Source organism: Petromyzon marinus, chromosome 23 (genome assembly GCF_048934315.1).
Source record: "Petromyzon marinus isolate PM22_M1 ecotype Great Lakes invasive population chromosome 23, UKy_Petmar_22M1.pri1.0, whole genome shotgun sequence".
In the NCBI taxonomy this organism is placed as follows: domain Eukaryota; kingdom Metazoa; phylum Chordata; class Hyperoartia; order Petromyzontiformes; family Petromyzontidae; genus Petromyzon; species Petromyzon marinus.
In genome coordinates, this window is record NC_133689.1 from 290969 (window position 1) to 305326 (window position 14358).

The 14358-nt window shown below is 49.9% G+C and overlaps 2 protein-coding genes across 5 annotated transcripts; one reads left to right on the forward strand and one right to left on the reverse strand.

Annotated features, from left to right (window-relative positions):
* Positions 1-4473: 4473 nt before the first annotated feature.
* Positions 4474-9259, reverse strand: NSMCE2 (NSE2 SUMO ligase component of SMC5/6 complex). Of its 2 annotated transcripts, none has more exons than XM_032959243.2 (7): positions 9106-9259; positions 8324-8520; positions 7160-7266; positions 6818-6962; positions 6095-6180; positions 5420-5526; positions 4474-4973 (listed from the first exon to the last, which is right to left on the reverse strand). In XM_032959243.2, the coding sequence occupies exons 2-7, from the start codon at positions 8457-8459 to the stop codon at positions 4862-4864; spliced, it is 693 nt and encodes a 230-aa protein (XP_032815134.1). In that variant the 5' UTR covers positions 8460-8520; positions 9106-9259; the 3' UTR covers positions 4474-4861. The 2 variants fall into 2 exon arrangements, with proteins under 2 accessions (XP_032815134.1, XP_075925011.1); XM_076068896.1 differs by having other exon boundaries at positions 9021-9217.
* Positions 9260-9367: 108 nt separating this feature from the next.
* On the forward strand, positions 9368-14239 carry LOC116945113 (IQ domain-containing protein C). 3 transcript variants are annotated; one of them, XM_032959234.2, is made up of 5 exons: positions 9368-9533; positions 12586-12756; positions 13014-13182; positions 13549-13733; positions 13926-14239. In XM_032959234.2, exons 1-5 carry the CDS (start codon positions 9489-9491, stop codon positions 13962-13964), a joined length of 609 nt encoding a protein of 202 aa, XP_032815125.1. In that variant the 5' UTR covers positions 9368-9488; the 3' UTR covers positions 13965-14239. The 3 variants fall into 3 exon arrangements, with proteins under 3 accessions (XP_032815125.1, XP_032815127.1, XP_075925012.1); XM_032959236.2 differs by having other exon boundaries at positions 13552-13733; XM_076068897.1 differs by having other exon boundaries at positions 13590-13733.
* The last annotated feature ends 119 nt before the right edge of the window (positions 14240-14358 follow it).

The window sequence follows — 14358 nt, forward strand, 5'->3', positions numbered from 1 at the left end:
GTCCACACAGTAAGGGACAACACTTTCCCACCCGCTCTGCCACTTATAAATGTTCATGATAAACCTTTTTAATTAAAATATTTATCATTTAATTTTGATTTGAAGTTTTCGTGACTGCAGGAGTCCATACTCTTTGGTTCTTTCTGTAAAGTCATAGGTAGAAAAATAAATAATAAATCACGTTTTGATCGCAACACAACCAATCGGCATCAGGTGGAAACGTACAGCAGTAGAACTGCTGAACAAGAAAGGGCTGCTGCAACAAGAGGTTATATACAGGTTTGAGGTGGGTGTCACCCAAGGGTAAGTAGGCGGGGTCAGAGATGGAAAGGAGCCCCGTCGCCGCACGCACGAGTTTAATTCTATTAAACTCGTTTACATGAACATGCCAATCTCTCCCTTTAACGCAGCTGCTGTGCGTGCAGCGACGGGACTCCTTTCCATCTCTGACCCCGCCTACTTACCCTTGGGTGACACCCACCTCAAACCTTTTTATAACCTCTTGTTGCAACAGCCCTTTCCTGTTCAGCAGTTCTACTGCTGTATCTTTGCACCTGATGACGATTCATAATAATGCAATTTATAACGCGCGCCAATTTGTGGACATAACGGCCGCAACTCAGAGGTGCGGAGCCAAGCTCAGAGTCACTCGAAAGTGTGGTTGTAGAGGTGAATTTTGAAGTGTCTCTTGAAGGAGACAATTGAGGTGATGCTGCGAATGTGTAGTGAGTCAAACTGAGTCACAGACGTTATCTTGGGAGCAACACTTTATTTGCACAACAGCACGAACATAACACAACCTATGCTCGGGTCTCGAATACCCATCTAACCACGCTACGGCAGAACTAGACACGATTCGCTATCCCGGTCCGGACCACAAGCTGCGTCCCGGACCGCGTGGCTAGAGGCTTCTTCTCCCCGACATGGATCTTCGAATGCCAACACTTGAAGCACCCCGAGCTCTTCCTGGAGCTCTAGTTATATGCTCCCGCGCTGGGGCTGGTGCTGGGGCTGGCTCCGCCCCTAGCCCCGCCCCTAGCCCCGCCCCCCTTCCAGGCTCCTCGAGCTTCTAGAATGTTCCCAAAAGCTCTCCGGGACCACGTGACCGCCCCTCAGCCCCCATCCACCCGTGGCCCCCCTCCAGTATCGTCCGGTCACGTGACAACAGGTCAGCCAGCGTAACCCTGGCTGGCTGATGCTCCCTCTCCGGGAGCCGGCACCGCACACTGCTCCGCGGTGCCTTCCGCGCTAACCAGCGCTCACCCAACCACTGCTTGTGTTGGTACTGCAGCCCGCAACCCGGGCTGCACGCAATAACATTACCGGCCGTTACTTCGCAAGTCCAGGCATGACAAAGTGACAAGTACAGTTACTACAAATGTGCAGAGGGATTCCGTTCCAGACTGTTGGGGCAGCCACTGAGAAACGGCGCATAGACGTGACCATCCTGGATCTTGGTATCAAGAGGAGGTCGTGAGTCGCACTGCGAAGGCATCTGCCGTGTACTGTGCTGCAAGTCGTCAATAATGAAGAGCGGTATGGGGGGGCAGGCAGATGTGAAGGCACAGTGGCAGAGGCAGGCGATCTTGTATGTGACCCTGCTGGCAATGGGTAGCCAGCAGAGGGCACGGAGACAGGCAAGTGAGTCGAGACGGGGATGAGTGCGACCAATGACGCATGCCAGGTTGTTTTGTAGTCTTTGAAGTTTTTTTAGGTTGCCAGAGGAGGACCGGACTAGGATGGAGTTGCAATAGCTGAGGCGAGACCCAACAATGCAACATGCCAATGTGTTGACAGTTTCAGTGGAGATGAGAGGACGTAGGTGTCAAGAGCCTCCAGGTGAAAGTTACATTAACTGATATGATTGGTTTGACGGTCGAAGGATAACATTGAATCTGGGGTGACATCGAGGTAGCTGAAGTGATCGGTGAACCTGATGCTGTGACCAAAGATGTGTACAGTGAAACCTTGGATTGCGAGCATAATTCGTTCCGGAATTGTGCTCGTAATCCAAAGCACTCATATATCAAAGCAAATTTCCCCATAAGAAATAATGGAAACTCAGATGATTCGTTCCACAACCCAAAAATACTGTATTCATATAAAAATTATTAATACAAAATACCTTTTTATATTTCATTATTTCAATTTAATATAAAGTAATCAAATTTATTAATAGCATTTAATCGTGGCTGGTGTGAGAGAGACGAGAGAGAGGAGGGTTATTGTGTAGGACGACTTTCACTTGCAGTACAGTTACTAAAGAACAGTCACTACACTTGGACACAAAATAAAAAAATGCTCTACGCACACACACGTGGTCACAACACTATACTGTAGTAAACAGTATACGCTCACGCGGATGTTGACTATCAGGGGTGGAGCTACAGGGGGGGCTGGGGGGGACTTAGCCCCTCCTGAAATTTTTGGAAAGTCGGTAATCGGGATAACCGGATATCCGGCTGCTGCAAAATGCTGGCTGCCACCTTGTGCTGCCCTGCAGGCTGCTTGAGCGGCAGCCTTTCGAACTTATTAGCCACATCAGCGGCTCCGACCTATTAATAAACTCCGTGTTCAAATCCAATAAAATTTGTTTTAAACATTTGTGGCGCCCATTGGAAAACATACACTGGATATCTCAGAATATTGAAGTCAGCCCCCACCAAAGGCAAAATTCTGGCTCCGCCCCTGTTGACTATACGAGTGAGGCACACCGACTGAGACCGAGCATGGGAGATGATTACCCACAATCCCGCAGCGAACGAGAAGAACCATTGGCTCAGTTGTGATCACGTGACGCTCTGCAGACAAAGCGTATACTGTACGTACTGCTCGTATTGCAAGACATTGCTCGTTTATCAAATTATTATTTATTTTAAAATTTTGCTCGTCTTGTAAAACACTCGCAGACCAAGTTACTCGCAATCCAAGGTTTCACTGTATGTGTGTTGGGAGCGTGGATGAGTGGAGACGTTTCCTGGTACCTAACATGATGGCCACTGACTTTGACGGATTAAGGGCAAGGTTGTGTGCAAAGAACCACTGCTGCAAGGCAGTGGTGCATTCTGAGAACCTCTCAAATCCAGACGCATTGGTAGAATCGATGGCGGTGAACAGAATAGTGTCGTCCGCATGAGTGGTGCTTAACACAGAAGCTTGCGATGAGGCGGCCGATCGGGGAAGCGTAGGCTGTGAACAGCAGGGGACCAAGGATGGAGCCCTGGGGGACGCCACAATGCTTTTGTTTCAGGAGATGTGGACGAGCCCACCCTGAGGATTGCCGATCAGAAAGGTACGACAGTATCCACTTGAGTGCTGAGCCACATATACCGAAGTCGGATTTCAGGAGGGAAGTAAGGAGCGACTGGTTGGCGGTGTCAAAGACTGATTAAATGTCCAGACTTACAAGTGCAACGATGGAGCCGGAGTCAATAATCATTAAAATGTCATCGAGCATTCTGGTGAGTGCTGTTTCTGTGGAGTAGTTTTGACGGTAAGCTGACTGGAAGGAGCAGTAGTTTGGGGAGGAGGTGATTGGTTGTGTTGCGACCGAAGCGTGATTTTTTTTTTTATACCTACATGACTTTACCGAAAGAACCAAAGAGTATTTATAATTTAGCTTAATTTACAGAACTAAATAAAGGTAAACAATAGCTTACTTGTGCAGTGACTCGTGACTGGGCTGGGACCGTCTACTTCGCGGCACTTCTGAATCAGGTTTATTCACAACTCAGTTTATGCAAGTCTATTGGGCCTCTTATGTGACCGAGTCAGTCTATGGGTCTAATTTGTGACCGGGCTGAGACCATCAGCTCACTACACTCAAGAACTCAGTTTTAATCACAGGTGCATGAAACCCAAATGAGTACCTATGTTATTGGGGGTGCCGGCTCAAGGTCTCTGACCTAAGTCACCCAGCCACCTTGTCTCCGTGGAGGTTAATCTGATGACACAAAACTAAAAAGTGGAGGCACAGCGACCTGACATAACCCCCAACAGTAATGTAACTGGGCTTAAGGGTGACCAGGGACAGTGAGCAGTGATGACATAAAACAGTTCTGAATAAAGTAGAGGAACTTTAAAGACAATCACTGGTGCACTACGAATGTGTACCATAGAATGAGCACCCGGGAACGAGTGGCACCGTCGAGTAATCTACACGAACGATAGAATCGGTAAGATAGGGACATCTTCCCCGTGTTTGGATTCAATCCAAAACAGTTTCAGATTTATGTGGTAGTATGAGGTCACAGGAAAGGACATGTGAAATGAAGGTCCCTCACAACGCATTAGTTCTGTCCTTTTCCACTGTAAGTAGTGTCACTTGGTACCGTTGACGTTACTTTTGTTATCATAATGTCACGTTATATTATCACGTCACGTCAATATTAAATGTATCATAAAATACCAAAAAGTATGAAAAATTGCATTATCATTAATACACCTGTTTACTAACACGCAGGAAAGCATCAATAAGTCTGAAAGCTCTTTATTAGGAAGGTCCTGCCAAGTTTTCACAACACGGGGCAACAATTTCTGTTCTCAGATTTAAGAAATTATCAGTGTAATTTTTCAAATTTGGTCCATGACACGGACACATGACCGCTTCTTCTAATGATATCCTGGGACCTTTAACATTACAGTAATTGTGAAGCAGATGGCATGTATTTTATGGATAATGTGCCCAGTGTTAACCAGGGCAGCCAGACGGATTCAAACTGCAAACTTCTGTAACAAGCGGCAAATTCAAACCTCTGGGCTGCATCATCCCTCTACTCTTAAAAAAACTGAGATTTTAAATGTAAAACTCATCCTTGCGGAGTGAAAGGCAATTTCCAAGACAAGGGGACCGCTGATGCCGTCACGAGCTGGTTTCCTCACGGCGCCGGCTCTCAATTTTGCAAAATAGCACGGGGTCAAACTCCAGGTCTTCCTTATGAATGTCCACGTTATCACAGCCCACGACAGGGCACCTGTGCCCAGCACACCATGTGCACACAAGGGTTAAGGTCAAGATGCAGCCGATTTAAACGTTGCTCATTTTTTTTATTTATTTAAATATTTTATTTCTTGATGGGATATTTATGAAACAATGCAATGATCAAAGTTCTAATATCATTATTACCGGCCCCTGGCTCTGCTTGTCAGGCAAAGTGCATCATGGTTTGGTTACAACTTAGTAAATAAACATTTGCAAGTGGAAAACCACCCATATCCAACGTTGGCATGACTCACGTGCTCGGGGGGGGGGGGGGTCAAGCAGAGCAAGGAATGGGATTTCTAATTTTCATTATACCTTGCATCAGTGATTACTGGTTCATTCTTAGCATGTAACATCGGTGATATGGTTGCTCTGAGGTGGCTCAGCGTGGCGTTGGCGGAGCTCGGCTGTGCAGTGGAAAAGTGGGATAGGACTTACTTGATCGGCCGTTTCTTCTGGCGCTGCTTGTGGATGAATTCCATGATGGCTGACTCCTCATAGCTGTGTTGACATTTCTTGTTTCTCATCGGCCGTCGCATCAGCACCTGAAAATGCAGAACGCACGACAGACGGGTGAGACAATATCAGCACCAGTTCCCTTCTCCCCCTCCTTGCAGTGGTGGCTGGTGGATAATATGGGGCACGGAGGCCCGGGAGGAGAGTACATTTATTCCTGAAGTATTTGAGTATCGTTACTGATAAACGCATGCGCAGCAAGGCGAGCGTTCAAAGTTGCCATGTCCCTTTATTGCCCAGAAAGACACCGAAACGCGAGTGCCCCCTACGTGCTGTAGGAATCCGTAAATCTTGGTGTAATTGCTGCACAGCAGGTGGCAGGGAAAGGACCTATGGCAATAATACACTTGCGCAATCACTCACAGGAGATTACAAGGGGCTAGTAAAGCGGCTTTTGTTCCGATTATGAGCAGCTGCCTGTACTTGATAGAGTGGAAAATGTGACATAATAGGTAGTTCACAAAAGGTGTTGTTTTCTCTCAGAGCCAGGCCCCACGAACCCCTAATGAAAAACCACCACTACCTGCTCCATGCACGAGCAGCCACCAGCACAGTACCGTCGAGGCTGACCACACCCTGTCCTTGTATAGCTCATACCGTTGTTAAGGGGCATGTGAGGGTCTGCTGCGCCTGGGAGAACACCACATCCTCCTGCATCTCTCCCTCCGCGCCATTCCCTTCCACTGCAACACAGCAGCACCAGCAACTTACATAAACGACGCACGGGCTGCATGAGGGAGGCCTGGGCACGATGAGCAATGCCTGGGTGAGGTGATGGGTTACGCCTGGGTATAGTGACTGCTGGGTGAGGTGATGAGTGAATGACACCTGGGTATAGTGACGCTTGGGTGAGGTGACTGGTGAGTGACGCCTGAGTACTGTGACACCTGGGTATTGTGACTGCTGGGTGTGGTTATAGGTGAATGATGCATGAGTGAGGTGACTCCAAGCGTTGTGAGACCTCCCAAGCGACCCCTATGGGTGCAGTTAATGATAGGCAATTCTCAGTCAATGAAAGATGTTTTAAGGTCCAGAGCAAAATGTCAGATGAGACCCCACTAGATCTGAAATGCCCAAGTATAGCTTACACAGGCTGTTGGGTAAGGTAAAGTCAATGGCCAGCACCATAGTCGGCCGCCTTTGCCTCCCGAGTGCTCATTTTTACACACCACACCAGACTTTCATTGTAAGGCCGAGTTGACGTAGGAGAGGCCCAAAACTGGTTCAAATATTTGCCACTGATGTGGTTTGCAACCAGGATCACGTGTAGTACGCTAACCACTACACTGACACTCCACTCGGACAGACAAACACACGCACCCTGCTGTTGAATGTCTGTGATGTGCCGCTGAAAGTTAAGGAAACGCTGGTCCTGGCGAGGCTCGAAAGTGGAATCCGTGGTCTCCATGCGTGCTGCAAGCAGCTTGCTAAGGTCCTCCACGGGGTCACTCGTCGCCTGCTCGTGCTGTCAGGGAGAGCAGTTACTGTGTCACGTGAGGGAGAGGAGGGGGAGAGGAGAGGGAGAGGAACGAGAGAGGACAATGACAAGAGAGGGCGAGGAGAGGAAGGGGACAGGTGACAAAGGAGTAAAAGAGAGTCGAGGAGAAGGGGTGTAGGGATTGAAGGGGGGAGGAGAGGGAGCTGTGTCCGTGCCCTGCTCACCTGCTGCTTCGCGTCGTTCACAGCCGAGAGGAAGCTGTTAAGATGTTTGTCAACGGTGATAAGCTGACACAGCGTGTCCTGGATCTGCTCGATGACGGCCCCGTCACCTGCTCACATCAGCAGCACGGTTCACCACAGAAACACAGAGAGCAGCACTAGAGTGGCACAAAGCAGCAGCATGTGTGTGTACGTATGGATATAAACATGCTCTGCAAAAGCCTAGAGATTACGACCTCTGGAGAAAATAATCAGTGCCGGTTCTCCTTCTTGGGTTGTGTCTGAACATAATCTGATCACAACCGCTTAAACGGGAAGGCGAACTGGCAGTTCGAGGGGTAGTGATAAGGGTGGTAGGTGATGGAGTATTTGGGGTAGGTTTTCGGGGTAGGGTGGAATGACAGTGGTACAGGTGTTTCACTGCGAGAGTGGCAGGGGTAGGGTATGTGGTGTGTTGGCACTTCTTGTTTCTCATCGGTACAAGAACAGGAGGTACAAGAGCAATGTGCATGCATAATGTACGTCGATTACCATATGAATAACCCAACCGGCAATGGATACCCATTGCAATTTATATGCATTAACTAATTCCCCCTTCGCACGTGAAGGTCTCATAAGTGACGTTATCATCTTGACTTAAAGCTTTCGTGACTGCAGGAATTCATATTCTTTGGGTCTTTCGGTAAAGTCACGTAGATAGGTTCAAAGAGGCTAACCCCCTTTTCCTGATGACGACCGCTTGTGTTGCGATCAAAACGTCGTGGTGACTTTACCGAAAGACCCAAAGAATAACATGATCATATTTATCCTTCTAATTAAGGAACGAAACAGGAAGATGTGTCCACAAATCTGACTGTCCGCCTAATGCTGCTCGTTGTAAGTACTGGCGAAACGTCGTACTCAGATTGTAAATATTGTGGATTTTCTCTCCCAACACACAACCGCTGTGCAGTACTAGTAACGAATTGGCACGTTCTGTTTACGTGACAAACCTTACTAAATGGCTGTGTCGGGTGGTGGCGGGTGTAGCGACACATTTATATTTACGCGATCTAACCCAAAAACACCTCCTATGGATGGTATTGGTCGCGAACGCCGACCACGCGTTAAACGGAGAGTAGAAGCGATGGTGGGAGCGGTGGCGGGGATGCGTGCGCGTGCGAGCACCGCTGAGCTTGGCCATGTCGAGCGCCAACGCCACGGCGCGCTCCACGCCGTGGTCCACGAGGCCGCGAGTTTCCCGCAGCGAGGCGGCCGCGCTCTCGGCCATTCGCTGCGCCGCTGTAGCGCGGCGAGGAGCCATGGCGGAGCGTCTCTTCCTCCTCTTCCTCCTCCTCCTACTGCCGCCGCTGCTCTTCTTGCGCCTGCGATTGATTGATGCAATAAGAGGCCGTTTTACACTTATTGTACCATGTGTGCGTTTAAAACAATTTGTTTGATTAAGATTGCAATGCAATTTTACATTGCGATCTAGAGAAATGTTGCAAAGTTCTATAGTCATTAATGCAAATTGCTCCAGTATATGAATGGTGCACAGGGCTTCGTCGCTGCAGTGGAAATGAACACAAGTCAATAATGCCAGTCTTGACATGTACAGGAGTTATGTTAAACGTGAGTATCGTTATGGATGTTGTGCAAGTGAATTGATTCTAAAGATAGTCGTGCAATTCCGTGATAGAATTTAAGCCGTCACCATCATGCGTGAAGTGTACACAAAAGACACTCGACACATTCGTCAATAACACTGGCCATGAAACGGGAAAATATATATTACAGGCGAAGTTTCGGACAATGGCCCGTCTTTGAGGAATAGCGCATATCAAGGACCATTGCCAAACGCGTCGCGTGTTACACATGTTCCCACCACCGAATGTGACCGTGTTACTGAGGGATGCGTGGAGCGCTGCTGAAATGAAGACATCGCCGATGCCGAGAGTGGCGCCACTCGCCCGAGTTATGAAACAGCCCAGGCCGCGCGTTTCCCGCCACGAAGTCGCTGAAGCCGACTGCCGTGTTGATAATAACCTCGCATCCGTTATGGCGCGGGGGCAAGAGAAGCCACGCCTATCATCATTGCCACGCCTTTTGTAGGCGTGGCCCAATCAGCGTGTCGCACAACTGAGTTACGCCCAGTAGCTGAGTCTTGTCCAATCAATGACTCACGGCTCGTTAGCCCCGCCCATCCCGAGCTCCTCCCACTATAAAACCCAGCCTCGCCGGCTGTCCCCTCGCTTTCGGCGCGGAATCTGCGCCGCATGTTTGATGGTTGCAGGAGTTGGCGCCTGTTAGTGGTGTTTATGTTCGTGCCACTGTTGTGGTCGTCACCGCCACAATGGAGAACCGTAACAGGAGGGTGCGACTCGTGGTGAAGCTGCAGGTAGCGCTACCCCTTCACCTAAACACCTTGCGAGCTCGGCAGGACTGAGCATGGATAGCGCCTGGGATGGGGCTACGAGCTCGGCGGGATTGAGATGGGACAGGGCATGGGCGCGAGGGCTACGCGCTTGGCAGCAGCAGAGTGCACTGCGGGAAAAAAACCTATCGGACTGTACACCAAATACGCACTTACCAGCGTGGTGAAGTATGGTCACATGACTTCCTGCTCTCCCAACAACCTCCACGTGGGTGTATGGGTATCTGTGTAAGGCTATGGGACATGTTTTACTCTCTTTATACGGGCTCCGTTTGCGCGATTTCGCGGCTAACATTTATAACCAAAGCAAATTCGCTATATGCGGTTTGAATTCACTGGCGCAGCCGCCGGACGTGGTGACAGCGTTGTTGTACTGTACGCGCCCCGAGCGGCCTGCTGGTGCGGTGCATTGTGGGTTGGGTGACTGTACGCGCCGTGCTGGGCGCCACCGCTGCTGCCCCCCCCCCCAACGCGCGTTCCCGGTTCCCCTCGCTTTATGCGGGTTCCGTTGGTGTGATTTGTGTGTACATGCGGCGAACATTTTTTTTGTACCCAAAATGTGATGTATGCGGTTTGAATTAACTTGAACGCCGCCGGAGTGTGACGAGCCCTGTGTGTGCATGGCGGTGTGCGGCAGGCAGCGGTCTCCTGCCGTTTCGATTTGTGCGCCATTTTCTTGCAACGCAACTACCGCATAAAGCGAGGGGAAAATTGTACTCTCATTGTTATCGCGCACATATCTATGCCAGTTTCTGTCTTGTTATGGCTGCTAAACGGCCTACTAGCTCTCTCCCTGGACCATCAATGAAGCGGAAAAGGACTGCATTAACACTTGAAGTTAAGTTGGAGATTTTACGGCGTGCGGAAGCTGGTGAGGGACCGGCCGCGCTTGGGCGTGCGTTCAACCTGGGCGAGTCGACCATACGCGCCATCAATAAGAATTCCGCCAAAATCAGGAGTTCTGTGATGCATTCTACACCGCTATCTGCCAAGAAGACGACAAGAGTAAGAAATCCATTGTTGGAGAAAATGGAGAAGATGTTGGTGGTGTGGGTGGAAGACCAGTACCAGAAGAAAATTCATATTTCCTCTTCCGCAACGCGAGCCAAAGCCATGGAGCTGTACGAGCGCCTGCAGCAAGAGGAAGGTGGCTCTCAAGAGTCGTTCTTGGCGAGTAAGGGCTGGTTCGACAAGTTTATTAATCGGCAAAATTTGCACAGTATCAAAGTCACCGGTGAATCTGCAAGTGCAGATCGTGAAGCTGCTGCTAAGTTTCCGGAGGAGCTGCACGCCATCACAGCTGCTGGAGGTTACAGTCCAAAGCAAGTGTTTAATGCGAACGAAACCGGGCTTTTCTGGAAACGCATGCCATCTCGGACCTACTTACATAAAGCAGATAAGGGTACGCCCGGTTTAAAATCCTCAAAAGACAGGCTGACTCTCCTGTTATGCGGCAATGCTGCGGGAGATTTCAAGTGCAAGCCACTGCTGGTCAATCGCTCCCTCAACCCACGTGCATTGAAAGGGCTGAGCAGAAACATGTTGCCGGTACACTGGACTGCAAACAAGATGGCATGGATGACGGGACAAATTATGGAGGACTGGTTCACTCAACACTTTTTGGTGGAGTCGGAGCGGTATTGCAGGAAGGAGAATCTTGCTTTTAAAGTATTGCTCATCCTTGACAATGCGCCGGGTTACCCGAAACACCTGGCAAACATCAACCCCAATGTGAGGGTCTTGTTACTTCCCCCCAACACGGCGTCGCTGCTCCAGCCTCTGGATCAGGGGGGGGTTGTATCCACGTTTAAGGCCTACTACTTAAGGCGGACCATCTCCCAACTGCTCGAGGGTACTGACGGGCCCGACAAGCCGACAGTTCGTGACTGCTGGAAGGCTTACAATATTAGGGATGCAATAAATAATATTAAATCATCATGGGATGACGTGAAGCAATCAACTATGAATTGTGCTTGGAATGCCATTTGGAAAGAGTGTGTGATTTACTTAAATTGCTTCCCCGAAATGTCAACAGCTGTGCAAGATGTTGTTGACCTTGGACGGGAGTTAGGAGGGGAAGGCTTCTCTGACATGCGGGAAGACGACGTCTTGGAGCTCCTCGATTCCTACAATGAGGAATTGACTGTTGATGACTTAATGTCAATTGCAGCGGCTGATGAAGCAGAGGAGCAAGAGGTGGTCCTCAATGTCAAGGACATGACTTCAAAGAAGTTGACATACTTTTTATCTCAGGCTGATGCTCTTGCTCAAACTGCCATGGATATGGATCCTAGCCTAGAGAGGAGCCTACAGTTCAAACGTGCTTTGAACTCGATAATTGCTCCATACAAGGAGGTGCATGCACAGAAACAGCGTGCGAAGCAGTGCACCATGTTTCAGTTCTTAAGGCTCCGCTTTGCCACCCCTTCCACCTCTACCATCGATCCGGCTGGCCCTTCCACTTCTACCATCGATCCTGCACCAACCTGCAGCACCTCCACCGCCTCTCAATTGCTGCTGGCTGGTGATGACGGCCTCATTCATGTGAATTCTCCGCTGGATATCACCCTGCCTGTGGATGTCGAGTCTGACCCAGACGACCCTCGCACCATCTAGACTACCAACCACGCCCACCACCACTTGTGCTTGCATATTTCCTTCTGTTGGTGAGTACACTGGCGTCCCACTCTCAATCTGTATACTCGAGTGAGCATTCGAATTGTTTCCAATTGCATTTCTTTTTCTAACTGTAATGTATTGTACTCTCTTGGGTGTTTATTGTTTGCATTTCCTGCTTAACATTTATCATTGAATGGTAAAAGTGCGCCTGGGTAGGGGGCATTAGGTTTTGGAACATGTCTAAATATAGCTTCGTTTTATGCGATTACGCTTTTTGCATTTTTTTTGGAATGCATCTACCGCATAAAGCGAAGGGAAATCTATATCGCTGAGACTGGGTCTCTGTATAAGTCTAGTAGACTTTGAGTATTGGTTCTCCTGCCCCAATGTCCCCCAGGCTGCTGCCCGGGGTTTCTTGCTGCGGGCGCGCCTGCGTGCACTACGAGGGGACTATGAGCGCGTGGTGAGCGAGGTGCAAGGCGGCCTGGCTGGGCTCAGCTGGGTCGAGGGCCTTGTGGCCCGGCCCCAGTTCTGTAGTGGAGACGCAGATCCAGCAGCGCCACACGCGGTCAGACTCGCTCATCAACCCGTGTACACATGCGCACACACTCCCAGTTACTCATTCAACAAGTTTCCCACCAAGCCATTCGTTCGCGCACCTAGTTATCCATTCACTCCACTCGATAACTAACGCGCACGGTAACTTGCCCAACTCATTGCCACTTGCATTCCCTCGCTCGCCCACTCATCCACTTGCCCACACGTCTACTCGTTTGCTCGCAACGCACGTGTCATCACCGATCGGTGTCGCCCTGACTCGTGCAGCCTGGGGATGCCCCGGAGCGTGATGCCACCCGGCTCCCGAGAGGTTACAAAGGGGAGCATGCAGACCCGGAGCTTGGGGAGGGAGCCCAGGGGACGGCGCCCCAAGCCCAAGGAAGCCCCCTGCTCACGCAAAGGGGCCCCGAGGAGGCTGCGGGCACGAGGGATCCAGGTCGGCCAGGAATGGAAAGTCTTTAAGGCTAAATCTGACTTTTGGCTGGTCACACATTACACACAGCAGTCACTGCAAGAGTGGTCATGCAGTGATATAATTTACTGATCTCTATGAATGTTATTGCCAGTTTGCCCCCTTTAGCAGCTCAATCGTGTGGCCAAGATGCTTTGATGGGTATTTATCTTTGAAAGGCCACCGCCTGAGTGGCAGGCTGTACGAAATGAAGTCATGTGCTGCATATGGCCTGTGGTCCATAAGTTCACCACCGAGTTGGGTGTCTCTTGAGCCAGGAGGTGATGGTGATGACGGGGAGCCTGGGACCTGGGCTCAGGGCAGCTAAGTGTGTCCATGTGATTTGAACAGCAGGTGCTGCCCCTGGGTTGGAGGGGCTCCCTCTTCTCCAGAAACCTCCACCAGTGGAGGTCAACATGTTGGAAGAGCCCCCCTCGCTGGAGGAGCCCACTTCCTTGGAGAATTTGCAAGAACTTCGATCCAGCTTGGCCATGGAGCTACTATGGTTGCAGCAAGCAATTGCCAGCCGCAAGAACGTGAGTATCCAATACCGACCTCTTATGCAGTCGTGTGGTCAAAGTTTTACCTGGCCATTCTAACCCTACACACACGATCTCGCGCCACAATCAATCTCTACAAACCCCAGACTCACCACGTCTCATTTCTCCACAACCTTTTGCCAGCACACAACTCCTAACTCAACCCCTAACCCCATGCCGCCCTTGTAGTACCTGACCTTGCGGGGTCACGTGGCACGGCCCAGGTGATTCGTGGATCCTCTTGCAGAAGTCACCCTTCACACCACCACGCCTCGTCCTCTACAGTGGAACTTGTCGTGTTGGATGTGGTGGGAGGTAGTGCAGCAAAATTACAACCGTGGTGAAGTATGGTTGAATAACCCTCATGACCAACAGGGCACAAGAAGGGTTATCTAGGTTGAATAAAGGACTACATTATTTTTTGTCCATTTCTTGTACATGTTTACATGCAACACTTGTTTGAGCTCTCTTGGATAAAATAAAACGTGAGCTTTGTAATAGAAGTGACTTTAGGAATGCTCTATTGAGGGTGCTGGAATGACATCACTGTATTCTCAGGGGGTGACTGCCTACAAATGCTGTGGGTCTCCTTGCTGGGTTCCGTCGCAGTACAAGGGAAGCT